Source organism: Mustela nivalis, assembly GCF_964662115.1.
Source record: "Mustela nivalis genome assembly, chromosome: 11".
NCBI lineage: Eukaryota > Metazoa > Chordata > Mammalia > Carnivora > Mustelidae > Mustela > Mustela nivalis.
In genome coordinates, this window is record NC_139030.1 from 67,746,773 (window position 1) to 67,771,693 (window position 24,921).

Consider the following 24,921-nt stretch of genomic DNA (forward strand, 5'->3'; position numbering starts at 1 on the left):
TTAATTACTAGCCAACACTTAAAATCTGGATATGGCCCCTGAACAATCCAGACGTGGGGCTTCCATTGAGAAAGCGTCTTCATAGCATCAGTGAGCCTGGGCTGACGGCCAGCTGCCCTTCCTGCTTGACTGTGTCTCTGTTTGCCACAGACTTCACCACTCCCAACACTGAGCTGTCACAAAGGAAGGTTGCACGCAGCCCCTCCCCCTGCCTCATGTATCCCTTCCCCATCGTTCTGCCGCTGAGATCCCCCTTGTCTTTCACCCACTGCAGATGCCGCGTCCTCTGTGGGGCCTTCTGGGATGTCTCTCCACACCCTGGGATCCCACAGCATTGGGGTTCACTTCTGTGGGAGGATGTGTACCTCTGTGCCCTCATGCACTCAATGACCAGTGACAGCTGCAGTCTGGACACCGCTCTGGTGGACATGGCAGCAAACCCCTGCCCCCGAGAGCAGCCCTCCAGTAGGAAAGCAGGGTAGATCCTGGGGGACAGGTGGCTGTTTCAAATAGCAAGGCCACAAAGGACCACATGCCTGCCCAGAGTCAGGACATCCTGAGCATAAATGCCGGACGTCGGTCCTTTGAGAAACCACAGGCTTCATCCAAAAATGGCACCCAGAAGGGGACAGCCCCCCAGGGATGGCCAGGCACCACACCCCACACTGGGGCCCACACTTGGCAGTCTGCCCTGACCACACCCTACTTCTTCCCAGATGGGTGTCCCACGAACGCTAGCTTTTCCTCGAGAGTCTTGTGTTTTATGTACTTTCCTGCATTTGCAGATTGGCCAAGGAAGGGCTGGCAGGCACCAGGCTGGCAGGCTGAGTGCTGGGAGCTGAGAAGCTACAGCCTCTGGGTCATGCGCCCCCAAAGACCAGAGTCACAGGCAAGCTGCCGAACCCTGAGGACTCTGCCCGGGCGTCCACGGAGCATGGAGCATGGCTGCTGAGCCCTGGCGAAGAAGGGGAGTCTGGGCCACAACTGTTGGGTCTGTGCAGGCCTCCCTGAGGCTGAGAGGCTGGTGAGGGTCCCAGGACCCTCTCTCCACACGGGGGCGTCTACGCAGCCGTAACAGACACCAGGGCTGGGTTCCCTGGTTTTAGGGGAGGGCTCTGGCGAGCCACAGGTACTGTTTCCTGGTCTTCTACCACCATCTGTTGGCAGAGGTGGAATTCTGGACACGGGAGGAGACATCGCATCCTTGCCCAGGGGACACACAGCAACCATAGAGCCCACGGCTCCACGGGCTGCTGCATCACTGCACCCACCAACCACAGACCCACAGACACATGAGAACATTTGGGGAGAGGACCTTTCTCCCAACAAAGCACTTCTTTGCGTGGCTGGCTGACAGGTCTCAAGTATCTCCCAGCTTAACCAGGACAACAGTCCGCACTGGCCAGCCCCTCGCGGCTACAGGGGGTTCTGCTCACGCATCTGGCACCCGGCTCTCACCACAATGCCGCTGTCACCTTGCTGTCCTGTGACCTCCTGCCTCTTCCCTTCTCCATCTGCAAGTGGATTCAACCTTCCTTTTCTGTAAAAGCTCTCTGTGTGTTGTGGACACTTGTTTCCCTGACATCGTGTTGTGAGGTTTTTCAAAACACATCCCTGGCCAACCATCTCTGCTCACTGACTCCCTACAACTGAAAACCCTCATGTTGTTTTAACTTGACCACCTTGTCTGATTCGGGGGTTTTGCAGGAAAAGTCTATTCAGAGTGTCACAGATCCAACCTCCAGGTCCCCCTGAGTCGTGCCCTGGGCTTGGGAAGATCAGAGGAGAAACCCAGAAAGTTAAAGCCCCTGCCTATGGCAGACTGTGTCTCAAATGCCTCCCATGGCTCTGGTTTTCCTGTTAGACAAATAATTCCTGCTCAACTCAAACACCTCATGACCTGCTGAGGAAAGGAACGCACCCCTGGTGACCCTGTCACAGTGATGGAAGCAGGACCCACACACACTGTGGAGACCTCAGAGGTCCTGCCTTGTATGTGTAAAAGAAAGGGGTCTCTTTCTTGACTTTGCTTGAGTTGGAGATGGGCACTTGCTTGAGTTGGAGATGGGCACTTTGGTGTTGCTGGTGGGCAGGCTGGCCGCCCCTCATCCACCAGCCAGCGCCAGGCAGAGCAACCCGAAACACCCCTGGTGCCATGTTGGGTACGTCCGGTTGTTGCTCTAAAGTGACCTGCCGTGTACTGGCTGCAAAGATCTCTCTTCCCAAGGCACAGGCCTGGGACCCAGCGTGATGCTCAGCCAGGCCACATGCTCAGTAGCAGTCAAGCCCGGGGGCCACCCTCTGCTCAGCCTCCAGCTCCCTGTCCACCTACTGGGCTCCCTGGGAGCAGCATCTCAGCAGAAGAAATCTGTTGGTCACCATAACACCAGCCAGCAGGCAGCGAGCTCAGCGGACTCCACAGTCCTGGACTGAGGGCCGAGGCTTGCGCGTCTGCCAGTAACTGTGTTCCAGGAGCCAAATTATGTCTCCAGGGCCTGCAGCCAGATGGGAGGCCGCTTGTCCTTCCTGGCAACTGGACTGGCGCCAGGTGCCACATCACGAAGGCCATATAAGAGTGAGCGAGCTCCGGAGAGACGCTCAGAGGACGCCCACCCCGGGGGAGACACCCTCAGGACACCCAGAGATTTGGCTGGGGAACCCCTGAAACGTAAGCTCTGTCCTGTTTGCCAGAGGACACTAACCTTGTGGGAGATGGGCTGAGGGTTGGGGGCCCCATCAATGAGAAAAACAGAGGGGAGCTGGGGCTCACACAAGAACTGGAGACTTTCCAGGCATATTTCTGGGGCGACACCCCAGGTGCAGACGCGGCTGGGTGTACGGTGCTCTCGCATCTGGCTCTGGGCCCTGCTGGAGTGCTCCCTCTGCCCACTTTCTGGTTTTCCCTTTGTCTGTGGGCTGGTCGTCTCCGCCGCAGAAGGGTTTGTAGGTCGAGCCTCCGGGGAACCCACCGAGGAGAGCAGTCAGGTCTCAGCCTCAAAGCCTTGACTTGCCACACAGGAAGTCGATGCCAGCCCCTGGTTTCTCTGAGGACTTCCACCCAGACCCCTAAGGAAAACCAAAGTTCCCTGTGGGCCACGGGGGGTGCGTGCGGTCTCAGGCCGTGTGTCCAGCTCTCAACCAGCCAACACGCGCACTCCTTCACCCACTGGCACACTGACTTTGTGCTGGTGGACATGGCTGATGGCAGCCCCTTGCAGGAAACTGCCACATTGGCTCCACGTGCCCTCACAGGGGACCTGGGAGCCGGAGCCCGAGAGGATCCGTCGTAAGGGACATATTAGGCAACCTGCCCAGACCCTTCCCTCTCCAATAGTGGAACTGAACTTTTTAGCGTGTTCTGGCCCATTCGACTCCCCAGCCAGCAGTATTTCAGATTAAGGGTAAGTGACCATCGGGAAGCTGAGTGAAGGTGACCCCAGGGGCAGTGTTGGTGACAGGGTTGGCCCAAAATCAGTCCATATGCTCCACAGCCCAGAACTAAGTCTGCCAGGCGACCAGTGCTGGTGGGCTTGTCGGCCACCAGTCAGCTCAGCACAGATGGGCCACGGTTCCACGGCCACGGCTCCACGGCCACGGCTCCATAGCCACTTTTCTCAGAGACTGGAGTACTTTGAGGGCTGAGCAAGACGCAGGAGACACAGACCCAGAAGCTGGTCTCCTGGGTGACCCCAGGGGCAGTGTTGGTGACAGGGTTGGCCCAAAATCAGTCCATATGCTCCACAGCCCAGAACTAAGTCTGCCAGGCGACCAGTGCTGGTGGGCTTGTCGGCCACCAGTCAGCTCAGCACAGATGGGCCACGGTTCCACGGCCACGGCTCCACGGCCACGGCTCCATAGCCACTTTTCTCAGAGACTGGAGTACTTTGAGGGCTGAGCAAGACGCAGGAGACACAGACCCAGAAGCTGGTCTCCTGGGGACCCCTGCACTTCTCCTGGGACCCTGCCCTCCCTTCAAAGCTTGCATCTGCTCGCAGAGCCCCCCACCCCTCCTCCCACCTCCCCTGCCCTCCTTCTCCCAGCACGCCTTCCTTACAGGAGTGAGCATCGCCTCGCATCCCCATCAAGATGGGCTTCCTCTTCTCCTTTGTCTGACTCCGTCCATGTGTTTGTCCAGCGCCGTCTGACGGGAAGTAATTTGGCATGAAAAGCTCTACATTCCTGGCTGGGTCTGACCCTCCCTCGGGCATCTCTGTTGAGTCTTACATGCGTGAAACAGGATGAAACCGAGAGCCCCGTGGTGTGGCAGACGCCACTGTTCTCGCAGTCAGACGTCTGGGGCGGCATCGGCTGTGCTGGGACCCTGGGGCCAGGCCAGCCCCAGAGGCAGGCGGGCCCTGAATGCTGCTGGCAGGCATGCCCGCAAGTTATCCCCCTGACAGATTCATTGCGGGGGGTCCCCATAGGGGTTTCTGAGAATCCCTGAGAGCCCAGTGAGCCTATGGGGCCATGCCCTGGCTCTGGGATCATAGTAAGTCCCAAGACAGAACCCTCCAGAAGACCCTTGGGGTGTGAGAATGCCATGTGGGGGCAGCGGGCGTCCGAGTTCGGCAGCGTGTCACATGGCCTGCAGCTAGAAGTTTAACTACCAATTTGCTGCAGGCCAGACTACATGCCACCCTCTCCTTCTGGACTCCTTAGTTTTTGCCAAAAGGAAGATCTCTGTACTTACTTCTAACCTACACTATTCAGTGCTATTTCTCTGCATGACCAGCAATGGCTTGTGGGGCTTCTCTTGGGGCCTCGAGTCCCAGGAGGGGAGCTCAGACCTCTGTCAGTCACCAACGGGGCTACAGCACAATTCTGGGGCTCTGCCGCCAAGACCCTGGAGGCCTCCACTCGCCCCACTTATCCACACTGCTCCCGCGTCCCCCCCTTCCCTGGCACACAGCAGACAACCACCACTGTCCCCAGATCGTGCCAAAAAACAGGTGGACAGGACCCTGTCTGGGAAACAGATGTGCACCAGCTGGATTCTGCCGTGGCTGTTTCAGAGCCTTCCTCTGCATGGCCTCAGCGCCCAGCTCAGTCCCCCGGCATTCCAGACGATACCCACCCTGGCTGGAGCCCTGAGGCCACTCTCCCAAAACCACAAACAAAACTAGACCCTTTCTTAAGTTTGGAGAAGCCCAAAGATCCCAAACGGCGTTTGCTATCAGCTGCTGCTTGCATTCGTGCGGAAACCATTCAGAAGGCAGCGGGGCAGAGCGTCTGCTGCCCACAGCCGTGTGCTCCTGAGCCTGCCTTCCTGACACCCCGGCCCCAGGGTGCTCCCAGAAACACAGGGGGGCATCTGGTGTGTAGGGCTGAGCCAGCGCCCAGTTGTTAACACGCTGGTTCCCTGCGATGTCCAACCACGCGGCACAAATGCTAAGTCCTGTCAACTCTCCCTTTTCCAGAGAATGAGTGACAGCCACGCTCTGAAGCACCCAGGAAGGGTGGCGTTCGATGCCGGTGTGATAAAGATGTTTTGGGAGGAAAAAATCAAGCTGCACACAAGACAACTTCAGAGCGAGGCCATGAGGACCCGCAGGAGTGCCCTGGACAGGTAAGCTCACCGAGCAGCAAGGCTTGGGCTCCACGAACGGGAGCCCCCACAGGGGGCCACCCCCCCCCCACAACTGGGGCCATAGCCACCTGCCCCCAGGCCAGCTGTCACAGCAGGAGGGGTCACTGGTGTGACTGCAGGAAGAACTGGAACTGCAAAACCACACCCACAACAATAGGGCCTGCAACTACCACCAGGTCTGCAGGTGTGAGAGACAGCACCCCACCAATCCACCCCCACCCAGCACCACCTCCCTCCATCCACCACCCCTCCATCCCTCACCCTATCCCTCCATCCCAGCCCCATTCTCCTATCCCACACCCCACCCCCATCGCTCACCCCATTCCACATTTCCCTACCCCCCCACTCCTGAAGGTCTTGTGGGAAGTTGTCAGAGAACCTGTGTCTGGTTAGGCTGGTTTTCTGACAGGCACTCCCTGAGGGCAGGATAAGTTCATCATACTCCTTCCCACACATTAGCAGATCCAAAGCCCCCTTTCATCCCTGGGATGGAGGCCAGGGGCCTGTGGGTGCTGAAGAGGGTCTCCAGGGTGACTGTGAGCAGACTGAGGAGTGCCTGGTCTCAGGGACAGCTAAGAGGGCAGATTAGCACATAATTCGCACCTAGACAAGGGCTCAAATGGACAGATATTCCAAAGTGGTCACAGCTTTCATCCCCAAATAGCACCAGCAGCTGCTATCCGGGAGCCCAGTTGGAAAGAGGGTACCTGGCAGCCGCGATGGGACCGGACTTGGTGCTGACCTTACCAGAGTCCTGGTTGCTGGGCGGGCCACCCACCCTGTCATCCAGGACATCTCCCCTGTTAGGCGCAGTAAGGGAAGCCATGGTGCCATCCCCCTAACCTCTCAGGGTGGGGGTCCCAGCACAGAGCCCAAACGTAGAAAGAGGGGACCTCCACTACGGCCCCCTGCTCCCCGCTGTAGTCCCCACATCCTCATCCTTGTCCTACACATGCCATCGGGCCCTGGAAATTTCTGGGTCTTCTGCCCACGGTACAGGCCCCAGGGATGGGCTCTGGGGCAGACGGCGAGAGTGTGGTCAGCGATGGCCGAGTTAGTCACCAAGGGTCTGGGCCGCTCAAGGACTGTGGAGGGTGACATTCTGCAGGGACATATGGCTGCTATTGAGGGCACAGACCACAGCCAAAAGGACTGTGCCCCGTCCCCCAGACAGTGGCAACTCCTCACAGCACCCACAGGCCCCCAGAAGCCAGGGGCTCGGTGAAGGGGGCAAGGGGCCTTCCCATGTGGGGATAGCCAGGCCATTCCCACCCGGGTCACCCCTGTGCATCCTGTTGTGGTCACTTTCCCAGGCAGGGGTGCCAGGCAGGCGGGCAGCACAGGGAAAGGAGAGCACTCCAACAGGGGTGCCAGTGAAGGAGTTCAGTTCTCCGGGCCTCAGAAGTTTCCAGAAGCTGCTTCCTGAGCAAAGCACTTCCCCTCTTCAGGCTAGAGACCCGAGTGATGTCCTCCATGTGGCCCCCTGGACGGGACTGGCCAAGCCCTGGGAGACTGGCTGCAGGGCTCTCTGGGACCCCACAAGGTCACAGCCGCTGGCAGCCTGGGGGCTGCTGGGCTGTGTTAGAACATGTGCTCAGGTGCCGACAGAGGCCTGGCTGCCACCCGGCCCTAAAACAGTGACTCACAGGCTGAAATTATCACTGTCCCAGGCTCCGCGGCGAGTGGGCTCGGATGCTGGAGGGGAGGAACAAGGCGCTGCAGGGCCCCCCCGGAGGTAGCCACCCAGCCTTCCCTGCTGGGCACTGAGCCCTTTCCTACGCAGGACACCGCTGCCACCTGAGGCCTGCAGACTTGCCCTGCCCGGGGTCCAAAGGCACCCGAGGCTCAGTGCAGAGGTTCGGGGCAGAACAACCACCAGGACCAGAGCCGCTGAGAAGCTCATTGGGCACATGCCCAATAAAACCTAAGATACTGCATTACATGTTTCCTGCAAAATTTCATTCCTATCGTTAAGTCTTCCCCACATTAGAAGATTTCCATGATGTTGCTGACCTGGGACAAACCCCGGAGGAAGTTGGAGCCTGAGGGGGACAAGTCGGTGCCCCCATCTTCTCCGGCCTGCGACTTAAACACGTCTGTCCTCCCTCTGATCAAAATATGCACGTTAATCCCCACCCTGGGATACCGTCCGATGCGACATGGTGTAAAGCTTCTTGCTTTTCCGAATCCCCTTAAACACATCATTCCTGACCCAGAACATCTCAGGAACTTACAGATCCTTATTTTCTCAGTTGGAATATATGTAATTCCAAGGTCCACGAAGGCCCTTACTACCAGGATCTAGGGCTTTACTGCTCTCAGTCCTATCCCTCTGGGGCCCCCACGGTGGCTGTGACCATCCTGGAGGGGCAGGAGGGCCAAGCACACAGCAGAGGCCAGGCTGCCTGAGGACCTGAGCCACATCAACTGATGGGGACCCGGACTGCAGCCAACACAATCCCGACAGCCGCATTCCAACTGCGTGCACCTGCTGTCACCACTGCGTCCCATCCTCAGTGACTTAGGACCCAGGGTGGGGGATGGGATCCAGCCAGTGTCATGTCTCCAGATGTAACTACCTATTGGGTTTGGGTTTTGTTGTGATTCCCCAACCAAGCCGGCAAGCAGAGGGGGAATAAGCACAGCTTTGCCAGTCATGAGACACTGCCCAGAGAAAACACATCAACCAATAGCTAAGGTGCATTCAGACGCCTCGAAGGGCATTTCCAGAGGGCAGAAAGATAGGTCCAACCCTGCACAAAGCGTGGATGTCTGGTTCTCCAATTCAACACGTGGAGAGAACCCTGTGAATGTCCCTTGCGACACCAGCCCATGAATACATGTTCCTCCTGTGGCCCCTAGGCTGTCTGACATCACTCGTGACTCAGATTCCACTGATGAACACACTGGGGGATGTGGCCATTAATAGCCCCAAGTAGTTCCTAGGCAGAGGTCACTCCCTGGCATCTGCAACACCGCAGGCTGCCGGAAGGTAACTCTGTTTAGTGGTATACTCAGAACACTGTGGCACAGAACACTAACCAGCAGAGCTGTCCAGTTAGACTGGGGCAGGCAGACGAGTGTGTTCACAAAGCTGCCCATGCCGCCAGGCTCTGAGGAATTTTCTAGAACAGTCATGCCCTCCTTGCTTTCTGTCGGTGGTTGGAGCCCATGTCTCTCCAGTTACCCACTGCCTTCCGATGCCAGGGCATGGACCAGGCACATCTGTGGTCTCTCCACCACTAAGTGACCCCCAGACAAAGCCAAGCCAGGCTCCCAGGCAGGAGACATCAGGTGAGGAAGAGGTTAGGAACGGGCAGGGGGTGGGGGGCTGTGGGTCCCATGGCGCTGCCTGGACCCAGGGACTGGGCCCCGAGCTCACCCAGCTCCACACCTGGGCCACCGTGTGCCGGCCACTCCGAGGGCTCCCACCCAGTGCTCCTACACACAACCATTGGGTGCCAAGTGCACAGGGGAGAGGTGCCTTGACCCCGCAGGGCACTGACGGGCACCCTCTTTCCTGCTCTCTGAAGCCGTCCCACCCAGGTCTGCAGCTCGTTCTGAAGAGCCCGGCCCCCTGGGCTGCTCACACCGGCCACAGCCTCGGAAGGCATCCCATACCCTGCACCCGATTGTGCCAGACTCACTATAGGCAATGGAACCAAGCAGCCCTGCGTGTGGGACGGACTCAGGGAGCATAGCCACAGTCTGCATGTCCCCACGCGCCTCTGACGGACCAGAAGCCAGATGATCCCTTCCTTCCTCACCGGCTACTGGTTTGTCCTCGAGCCTCTCTCATCCTTTAAACCTAGAAACACAGCCATTCACTCTAGAGGCTCCAGGGATTCAAAATAAAACTGGGACTGTCCCCTCCCACCAAGGACCAGCAACAGGGCCTCGGTCCACAGCCCTCCATACCCCAGCACGAAGTATCCCCTGGGCTCCCCCGATCCCAACTGATGGACCATCTCACTGGGGGCTGACGCCCAATCACCCCATCCCCTCACCAGGGGCTGACAACCCCCCCATTGTCCCCCTCTCCTTCATGGGCAGCACCCCTGCATGAGGCTGAGGGCCCCTTCCCTGGGAACAGTTTGGTCCTAGGGTTCATGGACAACCATATCAGTAACTGTATACAATGCAAAGGGAGAAAACAAATATAAGACGGAGACTGTCAGACGAACAGCAAACCTGACGAAATATAAAACAAGAAGACATAGATGGGCACCTGGATGGCTCGGTCAGTTGATGAGTGACCCTCAAACTCTTAATTTCGGCTCAGGTGGTGATAGCAGGGTTGTGGGGTCGAGCCTGGCATCCAGCTCTGCCTCTGGTATGGGGTCTGCCTCAGATTCTTCCCCTCTTCCCCATAGGCCCCTCCCCACTGAGCTGTCTCTCTCTAAAACAAATGAATTTTTTTAAAAAAAGAAGAAAGTTACAAAAGAAACATAAGGACACAGGTTAAATGTTCGAAGGAGAGCCAGATATGCCCTGCAGAACCTAGCATAAGGAAGCTTCCGTGGAATGCTGTCAGGCTAAGTGGTCTCACCAGAGGAACAGAGGGCAAAGAGACAGTCTTTCAGGAAAACATAAAAAATCCTAACTACTTATAAACCTGATAACAGAGTCTCAAAATATATAAAGAAAAATGAGCAGAACTAAAGGGAAAAGACAGAGCCAGGGCCTGTCCTATGACTGTGGCCACTGGTGCGCGGCGAACATTCCCCCTCCATCCAGACAGGGCACCAGGAGGCACAGCTTCACCCTCCTGACAGATCAGGGGCTCAGCAAGGATCCTCACAGAGCAGTTCACGGCCCCTGTGAGGGACACACCATCCTGCTGCCCTAGGGCTGAGTCACGGATTCAGGGCCTGCAGTCAGCACACCTGTGGTCACCCATCCCCACCTCTGATACCCACAGACCAGCTGGGACCTTGTCCACAAACAGGCCACATAGCCACGGCCCAGAGAAAATGTGGCCCAGCCGCGGCCCCTCACACCTGTGCTGGTCCTGGTGGCTCCTGGCTCCAGCCACCGGTCCTGCAGCCTGTCCTGCCCTCAGCCTCTCAGGAAGACCTGACTGTGGCCTCAGGCTGGGTTGACCCCGATTGGGGACAGCAGCCTGCCTGGGCTCCATAATGGGCCCTGCTGTCTGGCCGGGATCTTATGGCCAAGCTCCAGCCAGCCACTCCTTGCAGGGGGAAGGCCAACTTTGGGAAGCCTGGCACAGGGCAGCACCCACTCCCTCACACATCAGGAAGGAATGAAGCCCCACTTGTCGGCTGCATCACTCACGGCCTCCCCTACTGCTGCCACCCCAGGGCCTCTGGCCTGGGCTAACAGTCTCAGCATTCTGAGTGGGCTCCTGGCAGGCTCCTCAGGAGAGTATCAGGGCATCAAGGGGCTGGTGCTCCACCCCACACTTCCCCGCACCCCGAGCCACTGGGAAGATCAGGATCGGGAGGATAAGAGAGCTTGGTGCACCGCGGAGGGGGCTTTGTCTCTGCTTTCCTCTTTTTCAATAATAAGTGTGTGTCACTTTCATGATGTTCTTCTTGTATTTAAAAGAAGGACGACGCCATCTTTCTATCCTTGCCCTGAAGCCAAGCCCAGTCCTGCAGGCCCTGGGTCATCACCGGGGAAAGTCAAAAATCCAGGCAGGCTCAGGTGGCGGGGTGGCTGAGCAGGCGCAGGAGGGGACTCAGCTGTTCCAGACTTACGTTCAGTGAAGAATTATTCTGACAGTGAAAGGACACACAAAGTCCCATTTCGTCATGATCTGAGGGTAATAGTGCTACAGGAAGGTGTAGAGTAGAAACTCTAGGCAGATACACAACAGACACCCCAGTGACATCCAGAAGCAGCGAACCCTCCACTTCCAGGAGGGTTTGAACTCTTCGTGTGACTCTTCTAATAAAAATAGGGGGAACGGTTCAGACCAGGAGCTATACTAAGTGTGTGTTTCCTTTGAGTGCCCCAGGAGCTCTGCCTGGAGGCAAGCCCACCCTGTCTTGGGTGCTTGGGGTCTTGCCCCACCCTGGCCAGAAAAGGGCTTAAAGATCTGCCTGCCCACAAACTCACCCAGCCCTTTTGGGATTACAATGGTAGAATTCTAGAATTTGCTGGGAAGCAACATCAGCCTACACTTGCTGATGAGAACAGCTGGACCATACGGTAGATGTGTTTTCTAATCTAAGTCAACAAATTGTCCTCTGACCTTTCAACTCAGAGAAAACATAAAAGAAGAGCATTTCAGGTGGGGCAACTCAAAATCAGGAACCCAGCTGTTGCCATGTACAGAGTGAGGTCCCAGCTGCCTGCTGCCGGCTTAGGCGAGGGCATGTGGGACTTGCAGGATCCAGCCACGTGATGGGACGTGCTCTGAGCACTGTGTCCAGGCGTGGGACATGACTGTTCTAGGTCCCCGGCTAATCAGAGTCTGTTTGGTGGAGCCCCCTCCCCTCCCCCCTGCCCTGCAGGTGATCTCCTTGAAGTCCTCCCTCAACACACAGGCCCTTGCTTCTTCCTCCCAGCTTGAGAAGTTCATATCACTGTGCCCACTGCCCAGGGTGTAGGAAGTGTGATTCATTCCTTCACTAGAACATTTAGCAAAAATCAGGAAACTGTTCACACTTTGAGGCCCCAACTTTGGCTGAACTAACAATAATTGATTTAAAATGTGATTGCCTTTGGTTCTCTTTAAAATATTGTATACATTCTGTGTCTCCATTACCAACTGAGTTCCAAAAATAGTTACTGCTACATCATACTGAATTAGGCCCAACCTGATCATTCAGGCTGTACTAGAAACAGGTGTGGAATCAGGTGCAGACTCAAGTATAGGTTCAGGTGAGGGCTCCAGTGTGGGCTCAAGGTGTGGACTCAGGTGTGGACTCAGGTGTGGGTTAAGGTGTGGACTCAGGTGTGGACTCAGGTGAGGGCTCCAGAGTGGGTTCAGGTGTAGACTCAAGTGTGGGCTCAGGTGTGGACTCAGGTGTGGGCTCAGGTGTGGGTTCAGGTGTGGACTCAGATGTAGGCTGTCCTAGATTTGAGTCCCAGGCTTGCCCTTGGCATTTTAACTGATGTCTGTAAGCCTGAGGTCTCCCGTGGTTATGAAGGTAGACGTGGCACTCAAAATACCTGATCTGTTTACATATCAGTCTGCCACCCAGTAAGTGCGTCTACTGCATTCGCTCTTGGTTTTATTAATGAAACTTAATTCTTTATTTATTTATTTATTTATTTTAGATTTTATTTATTTATTTGACAGAGAGAGATCACAAGTAGACGGAGAGAGAGGCAGGCAGAGAGAGAGAGAGGGAAGCAGGCTCCCTGCTGAGCAGAGAGCCCGATGCGGGACTCCATCCCAGGACCCTGAGATCATGACCTGAGCCGAAGGCAGCGGCTTAACCCACTGAGCCACCCAGGCGCCCTTAATTCTTTATTTAAAAGATTTTATATACTTCATAGAGAGCATGTGCAGGCGCATGAGTGCAGGGAGGGGCAGAGGAAGAGGGAGAATCCCAAGCAGACGCCCCACTGAGCAGCGAGCCAACACCGGCCTCAATCCCACGATCAAATCTGCTTAATCAACCCAATCACCCAGGCGCCCTGATGAAACTTAATTCTTCATGAATTAATTCTTAATGACTTAATGAAATTTAACTACTCATAAAGACTAATGTTAACGATGCTGATGGCGAATGGAGTTTGCTGGATTTTTTTCTTTAAGATTTTATTTATTTATTTGACAGGCAGAGAGGCAGGCAGAGAGAGAGGAGGAGGAAGCAGGCTCCCCGCTGAGCAGAAAGCCCGATGCGGGGCTCAATCCCAGGACTCTGGGATCATGACTTGAGCTGAAGGCAGAGGCTTTAACCCACTGAGCCACCCAGGCGCCCCTGGAATTTGCTGGATTTTAACAAAACTGAGGAAACTGAAACAGTTAAAACAGCTGCAATAGATCCCGCATCTCTGGGCTGCGCTGCCAGCCAGCGACCACACGGGGGCGCCGCAGGACAGCACGGGCGGCCAGGGCAGGAGCAGGAGCCCGGGGTCTGGCAGAGGGGGCTGGGGCTGGAGGAAGGAGGGGAGGGTCGAGGGGAGGGTCGAGGGGAGGGACGGGATCTGGAGGAGGGGACGGGGCTGGAGGAGAGGATGGGGGCTGTGGCTGGAGGAGGGGTTGGGGCAGCGGGGACCAAGGGCTGGAGGAGGGAGACGGGGCTGGAGGGGAGAGGGGGCTGAAGGAGGGGGGAGGGGCGGGGGCTGGAGGAAGGGTCCAGGAGCTGGAGAAGCGGGGCGGAGAGACCAGGCAGACCCACATGTCCTTACTCCTACCGGAGCTGACTGGCATGGGTCCCTCAAACAAAAGACACCAGGCGGGAGACTGATAATAGCCCCCTCCCCAGGGCGGCCTTGGTGGGCAGGGTCCCTGATCTGCAGAAAGTGAGCCAGAGGGGGCCCTCTGTGGGGAGGGGCAGGGCCTCTGAGGAGCCCCTCTCAGGTTCTGGGTGAGGGTCAGGAAGGTGTCCACCCGCAGGCCCAAAGGGGTGCTCCTCAGGATGGGTGAGGTCTGTCCTGTCCTGGGACCCCTGCGACTGCGGACAGATTGTCTCAGGAGAAAGTCCAGCTGCAGTGCCCACGGTGGCCACAGTTCCCCCCCAAACAGCCATTTCCAGGGAAAGCCAGTGATCTGGGCAGGGACCGCTGTGTGGGGACCAGACAAAGCCAGGCCATGTGGGACCTTCCTAATCAGACACACCTCTACGCAGCCACCCAATTCAGTCTTCACCCCAAGTGTGGACAGGACACCCATGGTGGGAAGATGCTACCTGCTCGAGGACAGAGGGTTCTCACCTGGTGTAGACAGGACCCTGAAGGTAGGTGGTGGGTCCTGGCCTTACAGTGAGAGTCCCACCTGGTGTAGACAGGGACATGGAGAGTCTGGATTTAGGTCTTCCCTGCCTCCCCCAGCAGGGTCCTGCAGGATCCAGGTCAGGCTCAGGGCAGCTGGACAGAGAGCCTTGGACAGAGGTCTCCATACACTCACCCCTCCCCACAAGGCAAGGCTTCCCCAGACCCTCTTGTCTGACCCTGGGGTCCCTCCAGACCCAGCCCCACCTACCTGGGGTGCTGGGGGCCAGGTCAGGCCTAGGGGAAGAGGGTGTGGCGACCTGACATTGTTGTGCCCACTGACCCACCTTGCTGGAAGCCATGCAGCCCAACCCCCACCCTGTGGAAGTGGGCTCTCTGGCCTTTGAAGGTGGAAATCCAGAGTGACTGATGGACAGGAGGGCTCTGACTTCTGGCATGGACAGCTCTTCTCAAACCGCACCAGTGCTGGAGGGGTCCAGGGTCCCTGGGGCTGGCAGGGCTGTGTCTCGTCCCCTGCCCTCTGGGTGGGATATGTCTTCTTGGCCACGGTTCAGGGAACAGCTTCGGGAAAGATGCATGCTGGGTGGTCACCAGCCCAGGCTCACGGGGGGCTTTAATCATTCCCCAGGGTGCACCCAGGAAAATCCCATGGATGCCCACAGGAACACTGCTGAAGGGGAGGCTGGCCTGGATGTCCTGTCCCGCCACCCCTGGCCAGGAATCCAGAAGCTGTCAGGGGAAGAAGTGCATGTGACCCACTCCCCTCAGGGGCCGACAGGGGACAGTGATGTGCCCAGCACGCCCTCCCACCTAAGAACCTTCTCCTGGCGGCCAGCTTCCTCGCAGCACAGGCACACTGTTGTTTTTCTCCTTTTAACTTTTATTTTATTGGACCATAACACTCACACAGACACACGCTTAGACCCCAGGTGGGCAGCTTGGCAGATAATCACAGTGTGGACGTCCATGAAGCCACGACTCCCATCAGGAGACTAGACACACAAAAGCAGGGGTGCAGGAAAAGGCTGTGGGCCCAGGCTCCGCTCGGGGAGGGCGGATAGGGATGGGTTGGGGGCCCTGGGGTTGCGGGCAGGGGCAGAGGATCCCGCTGCTCTGCAGCTGAGGGGCACGGGGAGACCCCAGCAGGCAGCGTCAGGTTTGCGGTGGCCATCAGGGGCTGAACTTGTACAGGTACATGATCCAGAGGACACAGACAGTCATGGACACCCAGATCCACACTTCTTCATAGGGGTCGAAACGCGGCGCGCAGCACTCGTCATCCCAGCAGAAGTCCTCTTCCCAGCCGGGATCGGAGCCGGACCCGCTGAGCCTGGCCCTCGGCTGCATCATCTTCTTGTCATAGCCATGCATGGCCAGGCCACTGCTCCGGCGGCCACTGGCGATGGAGCCAGGGCCCTTGTGTCTTATGAGGTTGAAGACGGAGAAGGGGATGCTGATGGAGCCCTCGCTGATGGTGACAGGTCTACGGGCATGGGTGCCTGGGAGAGGATCCTGGCCGGCAGGGACAGGGCCGTCACCACCACCCTCCTCCTTGCCTTGGGGAGTATCAGCAGGAGCATTCTTGCCTTTGTCTTCATCCGTAAAGATGAAGGGGAAGGTGACGCAGCCGTCAATGCCAGGGATGGAGTTGTCTCTGATGAGGTCTGCCAGAGACGAGGGGAAGGTGACAGAGCCCTCTCCATCATCCGTGAGGCCAATGATATAGGACACCGGTGGGGGGTCATTTCCAGCAGCACTGGGGACGGAGCCCAGGCCCTTCTCAGGGTCGATGGGGCTGGAGATGGAGCCCCGGCCTTTGAAGATGAAGCCTTTCAGCTGGAAAGGCTTGATGCTGCTGATAAGGAGGCCTCTGCCATGGAAGATGGGGCATTTGATATTCACCAGGAGGCCTCTGCGCTTGGGCATGGCCATGGACCTGGTGGGCAAGTAGATGGAGCCCTTGGCGATGATAAGTGGTGCATGGGGGTCGGCCGCTGGGGGGTAGCCCGAGCTGAGGCCGACGTTCCCCTGGTCCCTATGCACATGCACAAGGGAGAAGGGGACGGTGACGATGTCATCATCTTGGCTGAAGAAGTCGCTGCTCTCAGAAATCGGGTTCCTGATGAAGTCGGACACCGACAGCGGGATGGTGATGGAGTTGGGGGTGTAGCCCCTGGCACGGTCGACCACGGGCCCGCTGCCAAGGGTGAGCAGCTGCTTGCCGGCAGCGGGGGTGGCCACATCATCCTCTCCGTACAAGGTGTACCTGCCCTTGATGGTGGGGGTGCTCCCGACCTCAGGCCCCCAGGCTGGATCTGGAGGCTTCTGGAAGAAGCAGACGCCCAGATCGCAGGCCTCGCAGCGCTCCCCGAAGCAGATCTCGGGGCACTGGTCGGAGCTGAGGCTCTCCCCATAGCACTTCTGCAGGATGACCGGGACCAGCTTGTTGAGAAAGAGCCGCACGTTCAGAAGGCTCACCTGGCAATCACCCCCAGTGCCCGGCGGGCAGAGCCGGCACTGCTGGCCCCAGATGCGCATCTTCACCAGCCCCAGGCGGCTGTCCTCGTCCAAGCACGCCTGGAAGAGGATGTGCACGTGGGCTGAGGACCAGCCCCACTGGCAGCGGCCACACTGGAGCCTGGGGGTGGGGAGGACAGAGGCAGCCATGAGCAGACTGGCAGGGACGGCCCTTTCCCCTGGCCAGCTTGGGGGCTGGCCCAGCAGGAGCTCCTTCACCCGAGACCCCTCCCACAGGTGCACGACCCTCGCCTGCAGCATGTCATCAGGAAAGCTGAAAAGTAAATCCCTTTCTATGAGTTTCGTACCAAAAGCCCGCTGGATGGCAAAGACTGGCCTGACCCCTGTGGGAGGTCACTCCCCTGCTGCTGCCTCGTGCTGCCCTTTTGTGTTGTGGCTCGGGCTTCACTGCCCTGCGGACATGTCACCAAGAGCCAAAAACAGTCCTGTGGGTCCTGTGAGGGGGGCAGAAGGTGTCTCTATGCTGAGCAGAGAAATGAGGGGAGGCCCTGGAGGAAGAGCCCCACCCCCACGGAGAAAAGGTGAGCTAGCATAGGCAGGGGAATCTCGGGACATTGAAGTTCGGGGAGAGCCAGGAGGGCTGGGGGCTCCCAGGACGATGGCAAGCGAGCCCCTTGGACAGGTCTGCTCTGGCTCCAAACCTATGAGCAAGACTGCCATGAACCCTGGGGCTGAAGAAGGCACCAGTCTGGGGTCTCTGTGGTCATATGCCCCAGGGCCAGGAGGTGGGCCTCTTCTCCAAGACCCTTAGGTCACGGATGAGCAACCACATGCACACCGGAAGCCCGCCCAGCATCTCGCAGGCAGTGCCATCCCATGGAACTTTCTGTGACGGAGAGGGCAGGCTCCATCTGCGCGCGCCCAGCCTACAGCCCACAGCCACAGGTGGGGCTGGGCTCGGCGAGCGCCCTGGGGAGCTGAACTTTCCACCTGTGCCCAGCGGCTGCCGTGTTGCAGAACGTGGCGCGGTCCCTTGTGCCCCACCCAACCCGCTCCCTGGTCTTTCTGTAGGAAAGCTGAAAGGCGAGGGAACGGTGTTTGTGACCCTCCTCTACCACCGAAGGCAGCTCCGGCTTGGCTGTGGGAAAAGGTGCTTCTCAGACACGGTGCGGGGGGGGGGGGGCTGCTGATTCTCCTAATACCCGGGGAACCCAGCCTCCCACTGAACACCTCACCCCAGGGGTTTCAGACACCAGGAGTTGTGGCATCTGTGTCAAAATGTGGCTGTCCAGAGTCCCCACAGTGACCTGTCCATGAGGCTCCATCACCCCACTGGCCCCCCTCCCTGCCGGCCTCTGGAGGGCCAGGGATGCCTGGCTGGGTGGGGTCCCTGTAGGCCTGGCCCGTCCCCACTGTTGTCACCATGACAGTGAGCAACAGGTCTCACCCAAGGACCCCCACAACACTGGGGCTCTCAGCCAGGCCCCTGCCTGGCCCGCAACCTAGTCCAGACACAGCTCCCCCTCTCTGGGCCTGTGCCCCTTTGACCACGACTCAGCACCCCCTCCTCGGGCCCCTCTGCAGGCTGGGCTTGAGCATAGGCACCTGCCCCTACCCGGCTCTGGCTGGCTCTGCTGCCATGGAAACCAGAAGATGCTGCCTCAAGCAAACAAGGCTCTCACGCCAGGGTGGCCAAGTCACACCCCAGCATCTGCCCCGCCCCCGCTTCCCCAGGGCCCCCACTGGGGTGGCCAGCACTGAGGGACTGAACAGAGGTGGCTCCCAGCCCCCCACTTCCCCAGCCCACCTACCTGCTGGGGGCCAAGAGCTGGCTGGGTGTATGACCCCTCCTGGACCATGAGGGCTGGTCGGCGGCATCCCAGCCTCCAGACTCAAGGCTGACCGAGCTGGGGGTTAAGCAGCATCAGCCCCTCCCCTCCCAGTGACCCATCAAGGCCCCTGCCCACCGCCGCGCACCTGGAAAGCCCCCTCAGCCGGTACTGGAAACCACCGCCCTCCACGTGCCCGGATGCCAGGTTCTCCTCGGGAACCAGCTCCCAGGTGTCCTGGGGTTTCCTCTTGGCCATCAGCTGGGCCAGGGTGCTGGCCCACACGTCCACCCCGTCCATGCTGGCACCGGGCTCCGCAGTGCGGACTGACAGCTGCGCCAGCCCCAGCTCCCAGGAAGCCCAGGATCCTGCATCCCGCACCCTCACCAGCCAATCGCGGCCTTGACAACCATCCAGTCTCCATGGCAACAGGGTTCGTCTCCAAGACATGAGAAACAGGCCTTTCCTTCTTATCCCCTTGAATATTTTTTATTACGCAAGCAATATATTTTCATTTTAGGAAAAATGAAAAACAAACAGATATATCCAAAGGAAAATATGCGATAGAAAATAAATCCTCACAAAATCGTCACGGTGGGCTGATGTCCGTACATGGCCCAGGCACATTCACACACGTACACCGGTATGTCTTCTCCTCAAGCAAGAAATCACCCTGAACGTGTGCTGGTGCGCCCTGGCCTCTTCGGCCCACGACCTGTCATGGACAGTGCTGCCCACTCATCTGCGTGCAAATGTCTCCGTCCATCCAGCCGCCTCGGTCCCCGACTGCTCGGTGCTCCTTCGCCATCGGAAACAAGGCCAGGAGGACATGCACTGAGTGTGTATCCTTGCAAATTCTCCTATGGGTTTTTTTTTTCAAACTTTATATTGGCCAGAAACATAGAACATTTGCATAAACAACGGCTAAAACATAATGCAGAGCATCACGGTTTTGTAAAGACTAGTTGTGCACCTGAAGGGCAGCCCCCCACCTACTCCGTAGGCTCCTCCCCTGCAGAGGCCCCTCCAGCCTGGCCAGGACCCCTTCCAGATCCACGACTGGAGACGTTCCCCTTCACCACCTTGGGCTTTATGTAAATGGAATCGTGCAGGACATATTTTGTGTGTGTGGGTCTGGGTCCCCGCCCTCCCCTGGCTCACAGAAGCATCACAGCGACCACCCCCCTCTTGTACACGCAGCCACGCTGCCGTGTGCCCCACATGAGGCTTGTGGCACCCGCTGGAAAACCGTCCTCAGGCCTCAGGCTTCCACCCCTCCCAGGACCTGGGCTCCCTGGGTCTTTCCTCCTGCCCACCCCCCGGGCCCTGTCCTGTTCCCATGCCTCCTGCTGGGGTCACAGTTTCATCTTTCCATTCCCACCCCTCTAGGGCTGCGAATGCTGCACCCAGTCCTGCTGCTTTTTTGGTGGCCCCAGAAGCTCCAGAGTGGGACGTGAGCCCACTCCTCCCAAGGGTAGAGCAAACGCCTCACCCCTGTGGCTCCCTAAACCTCTCGCTCACCCTTTGTGCCTCCATGACAGCCTCTCTGACCTGTGTGCAGAGCGATTCTTCTCCTCTCTCAACGGCTGACGAATTCTCTGCTCATCTTTGTCCCGTCCGCAGCTGATCCTGGCAAGTGAGTGGATGGCCCTTTCACATTTTGCATTTCCGAAACTTCTTGGCTGTCTCAGCTATGCGCCATCTGTCTGCCTTGCAGCAAAGTGAGATCACGGGGTAGGAGAGGAAATGATTGGGATGTGCTCCTGGGAAGGTTCCATCCTGCAGGACCAGCTGGCTGGGAAAACCCCCCGCCCCTGCACTCTCCCCCACGTCTGTTCGTTGATGCAGACATGATGTCTGGCACTCCTGCAGCCCCCTTGGACCATGAGGTGAACTTGCAGTTAGAAGCTACATGCGGAAGAAGCAGAAAGTCAAGACTTTGCAACCTTGATGACAGCTGGAATCCCTATACTACTTCAGGATCACCTACTTCCAGATTTGTTGTTCAAGAGAGAGGTAAATACCCAGATCCTGCTCTCATGGTAAGTAAGACCTTGTGCTCTGGGTTTTCTGGCTGGTCTAGGGCCATTGTGTATAGGCGAGCAAGCATGTGGACCTGGTCACATGGGTAGCAGTGGTCCCAGGAGACAGCTGGAGCATGGTCTGCAGAGGTCCCCACAGGGCTTTTCCTCTCCACCTGGCCTCTCTGGGCCCTGCACAACCTGCTGGGTGTGGGAGCCTGTGCTCCACCCCATGTTCCACCCCATGCTCCAGGCCCATCTGCACGGCCCACCCCACAGCCTTCTCTGCTCCAGAAACCACAACCTGCCTCTGAGTTTAGGGAAGTCTTGGTATCAGGACTGACCACCATCCAAAAATAAGCTTTGATACAGGAACTTCCTTATACCTTTCCCAGAAGATCGCTCGAAAGGCATAGGGGACAGACCCCAGGGAAGCCAGCCTCCATGTGCCTCTTCCCATATGCCCATTTATCTGTCCCCCCCAAACCCACAAACCAAGCTCTCTGCAAAAGCTACTCACACACCAACTAACAAGTCGGTTGGCTTCTTCACCAGACGGTGATGGACAAGGCAGAATACGGCACAGTGTTCGGCCAACACCTGAGGGCTCTGCGTGACCCCGAAGCTGGCCTGCTGTGTGGGGTCCACCTGCATGGACTCTAGGAATGAGGCTGGCTAGCAGCCCCTCCGCCGTCTGCCCTCCGCCGTCTGCCCACCACTCTGCAACCAGTCTCCCGATGCATCGATGACTCCAGAATGGGCCGGGCTGGGGATGGAGAGCAGTGCCAAGGGCAACTGCCCTTGCTGCCGCCCCACCTGATGGAGACAGCACTTTCTTGTCTGCCTGCCCACCCTCCATGGACACTCCTTTTGGCTCACACTCCCCTGCCTGGCACTTAGCTTCTTGAGTTCAGTTTTTAGAGAAGATGGTTAGAAGGCAGGGCTCAGCCCTCACCACTGGGGGACCTCTAGGTGGAGCATTTGAAAGCAGATCTTCTGGCAGCCCTGATGAGCCATGAGGACAGTCTCCTGCAGGTGACGATGCTCAGAGCCTCTGTCTCCCTCTTGGCCTGGGCGTGGCCTGGGCACGTCCCCCCAAAACCTCTCCATGCCATGCTGGACCAGATAAATGCCAGCTTTGGGACAGGACAGCATAGCCAATGAGTCAGAGCTGGAAGCCAGGCTGGGAGAGGAGGGTATTGCAGGGTCCAGCTCTAGGCCACCTAGCTGATTGGACCCCACCTTGTGTGTCTGGAAGGAGAGAAGTTGAGAGAGACAGACAGGCAAGAAGAGAAAATCAGGTGGAAATAATCGTGCTGGGCTCACCCCTGCCTTCCCCCAAACCTCGGTTCCAGGGACACAGGCCACTTGGGCAGACCCCAGGCCCAGTCCCCAGCAAGCAGGCAAGGTGCGTGTCTCTGGGCTACGGGCGGGGGCCATGGAGTCCATGGCTAGGATGGCAGCATCTGTCCCTTGAAGCCCCATGTCCAACATCCAGTGTTCTGCTCCCACAAGCCCTTCTCACCCACCCCCCACCCCGCAAAGTTCCTTGCCCTGGTGTCCACCCACTGCTGCCCTGCCGGGGGCCAGTCACGTATACCAAGCCCCGGTGGGGATCCATGAGAGCCACAGAGACTGAGAATAAAACATAACCGGCAAGAATAGCTTGGTCTGACAGTTCAGTTTTCCACACAGGTGCACAGCCAGATTTCACGGCTCCACTGAAATCAGCAGGTAAGTGTGGGGCAGGGCAGGGTCCCTCCTCACCCACATCCACTGGAGCAGAGCAGAGGTCCCAGAGGGCAGGTAGCTGGCAAGTGCCTGGCATCATGGCCTGCAGGGGGCTGCCCCTGTGCCAGCTGGGGGGACCAGCAAGCTAGGAGTCCAAGTGGCGGACACGCAGAGGACACACGCAGCACGCGTCTCACAACACACACGTGCGAGCGCAGACACACGGACACACACACACGTACCCATGCACACGCACCCCACACAAAATGCAGCCACATACACACACAAACACACGTGGAAATTTAAGCTGCAAGTAAGTTCACGTTAAAAAGCAGTGTTCTCGAAAGTTGACAAAGAAAGGGGAGCAGGAAATCTGTAACTTGTCATCTTAGCAAACAGATACCCCGACCATCTAGGTTCTTGTCTATAATAAATGGTGTCATGTTTTGTTCACATTTTTTAAAATTGGGTTTTTTAATTGGGCAAATAACTTGGGTGCTCTTTTTTAACTTCTGGGAAATGCTTCAAAAACAGGATAGAACAAAAAGTTTTTATTTGCAAACACTATTAACCATTTCCTGTTCCGACCTCAGAAATACTGCGAACCCGCCGCTGCCTCCCGGGGCCACAGCTCCGTCCAGGCCGGGGTGACATCACCGCCCAGCCGCTCAGAAGCATTTTCAGGATGATCCTTCTGTTTCCTGTGCTTTACCATAAATGGAAACTTCCCTGTGACCGGGCTGCTGCCTCGGGAAAGCGCGGGGAGATCCCCGTCTCCCCCACTTTCCATCGTTCTGGCTCAGGTTCCACCCGCCCGCCTGCCTGCCCGCCCGCACACCCTGCCTGGCGTCACAGCTGGGCTGGCACCTTGGAAACTAGACTCCTCTTCTCTGACGGGGAGGGTGGGAGGGCCCCAGGCAGGAAGCTTCTCCCGCCCCCCACAACCAGACCCTCCTGCTTCAGGGGAGATGGCAGCACCCACCTTGCCAACAACCCCCACCCCCAGGGCCATGTGTTAGTCCGGCGAAAAGCACATGGGGGGGCGGGAGGGCGGAGCGGGGGGGGCGGGGACAGGGGAGCTTCCCCAGGGAGCACACACGGCCTAGGCAGGACCACAGGACAACAGGCATGTGGCAAGGAGCACGTGGGACAGGAGGCCCTCGGGGGACGGCGGAGGCTGTAGATCCCAGACTCCCTGCACCGATCAGCCCCAGCACAGGCCTCAGCCGGGACCAGCCCGCCTGCACTCGGCCCACTGCAGAGCTCTGGGCAGATACAAGAAGGAGCCCACCAGCCACACAGGGACGTGGACAGATCGTGCCCCACCCCACCCCACAGGCCACATGCTGGATCACCCCCAGGCTGACATGGAGCAGATGTGAAAGCCGGTGATGACTGGAAGGAGGAACAGGCACGAGGGTGTGGTGACTCCTGTGTGTGGGGGTGCAGGGTGGTCCCAGGGCCACAAGACATGCACACAAGAACCACGCACGGGAACTGACTGTGCTCAGGGCATGGTCCCCGTGTCAGCATCCTGGTTGTCACACCACTGCCGGTTGTGCAATGTGTTACCGAGAGAGCCTGAGCCACGTGTGAGGGGCCGGCTCTCGGCTGTTTCCGAGACTGCGAGGGAACCTAGTTACCTCACTGACCACACACACCTTTCTTCATCAACTATCATTTGAATGGGGCTCCTGGGTTGTCCCTGGTGCCTACTTGTAAATGGAGACAGGGACGGGCAACCCCAGCTGTAACCTCAGCTGGGACCCCCCAAACCCAAAGGGGTGAAACCATGACACAGGGCAGGGAGGAGAATGCCAGCCTGTGGGGGACACAAGGAGGGACACAAAAGACCCTGATCTTGCCCTTCTCTCCAGCCAGGGAGCCTGTCCTATCCCTAAGATGATGAGGGAAGGAGACAGTGTGTGACAGGGACAGTGTAATGGGGACACTGTGTGACCGGGGCACTGTATGTGATGGGGACCGTGAGTATGACAGGGACGTGTGTGCTTTGAACAGTATGCAGTGGGGACAGTATGTCTTGGAGAGATAGTGTGTGTGATGGGGACAGTATGATGGGGACACTGTGTGACAGGGACACTGTGTGTGATGAGGACAGTATGATGGGGACAACGTGTGGTTTGAACAGTATGCAGTGGGGACAGTATTTCTTGGGGGGACGGTGTGTGTGACAGGGACAGTGAGTATGACAGGGACACTGTGTAACAGGAAGAATATGTCTTTGGGGGAAAGTGTGCTGACAAGTGGTAGAAAGCTCCCTTTGGGAGTACAGCACCCCAGCAGTCCCTGGGACCCCTGCCCCTCCCCCACCTGTCCCAGCTTCCTTCCCAGGCTCTGATCCCAACACCTGCTGCGCCTGCCCACCCTAGTGTGGAGTGTGAGG

At 58.0% G+C, this 24,921-nt stretch overlaps 1 protein-coding gene and 1 long non-coding RNA gene across 2 annotated transcripts; one reads left to right on the forward strand and one right to left on the reverse strand.

The window, feature by feature from the left end:
• The first annotated feature begins 2,531 nt into the window (after positions 1–2,531).
• Positions 2,532–7,522, forward strand: LOC309843855. Its single transcript, XR_014300377.1, has 3 exons — positions 2,532–2,668; positions 5,418–5,566; positions 7,258–7,522. It is a non-coding gene; the product is annotated as an uncharacterized lncRNA (long non-coding RNA).
• A 7,795-nt stretch (positions 7,523–15,317) lies between these two features.
• RTP5 (receptor transporter protein 5 (putative)) lies at positions 15,318–19,114 on the reverse strand. The gene is made up of 2 exons (XM_082690948.1): positions 18,914–19,114; positions 15,318–17,096 (listed from the first exon to the last, which is right to left on the reverse strand). Exons 1-2 carry the CDS (start codon positions 19,063–19,065, stop codon positions 15,629–15,631), a joined length of 1,620 nt encoding a protein of 539 aa, XP_082547074.1. The 5' UTR covers positions 19,066–19,114; the 3' UTR covers positions 15,318–15,628.
• Between the last annotated feature and the right edge of the window lie 5,807 nt (positions 19,115–24,921).

What these genes read in the sequence shown, in the direction of transcription:
- RTP5 (XM_082690948.1), bottom strand. Translation starts at nt 19,065, where the DNA reads ATGGACGGGGTGGACGTGTGGGCCAGCACCCTGGCCCAGCTGATGGCC. An exon ending in CGGCTGAGGGGGCTTTCCAG is followed by an intron (nt 17,097 to 18,913) that starts GTGCGCGGCGGT and finishes CCCCACCCCCAG; the next exon opens with GCTCCAGTGTGGCCGCTGCC.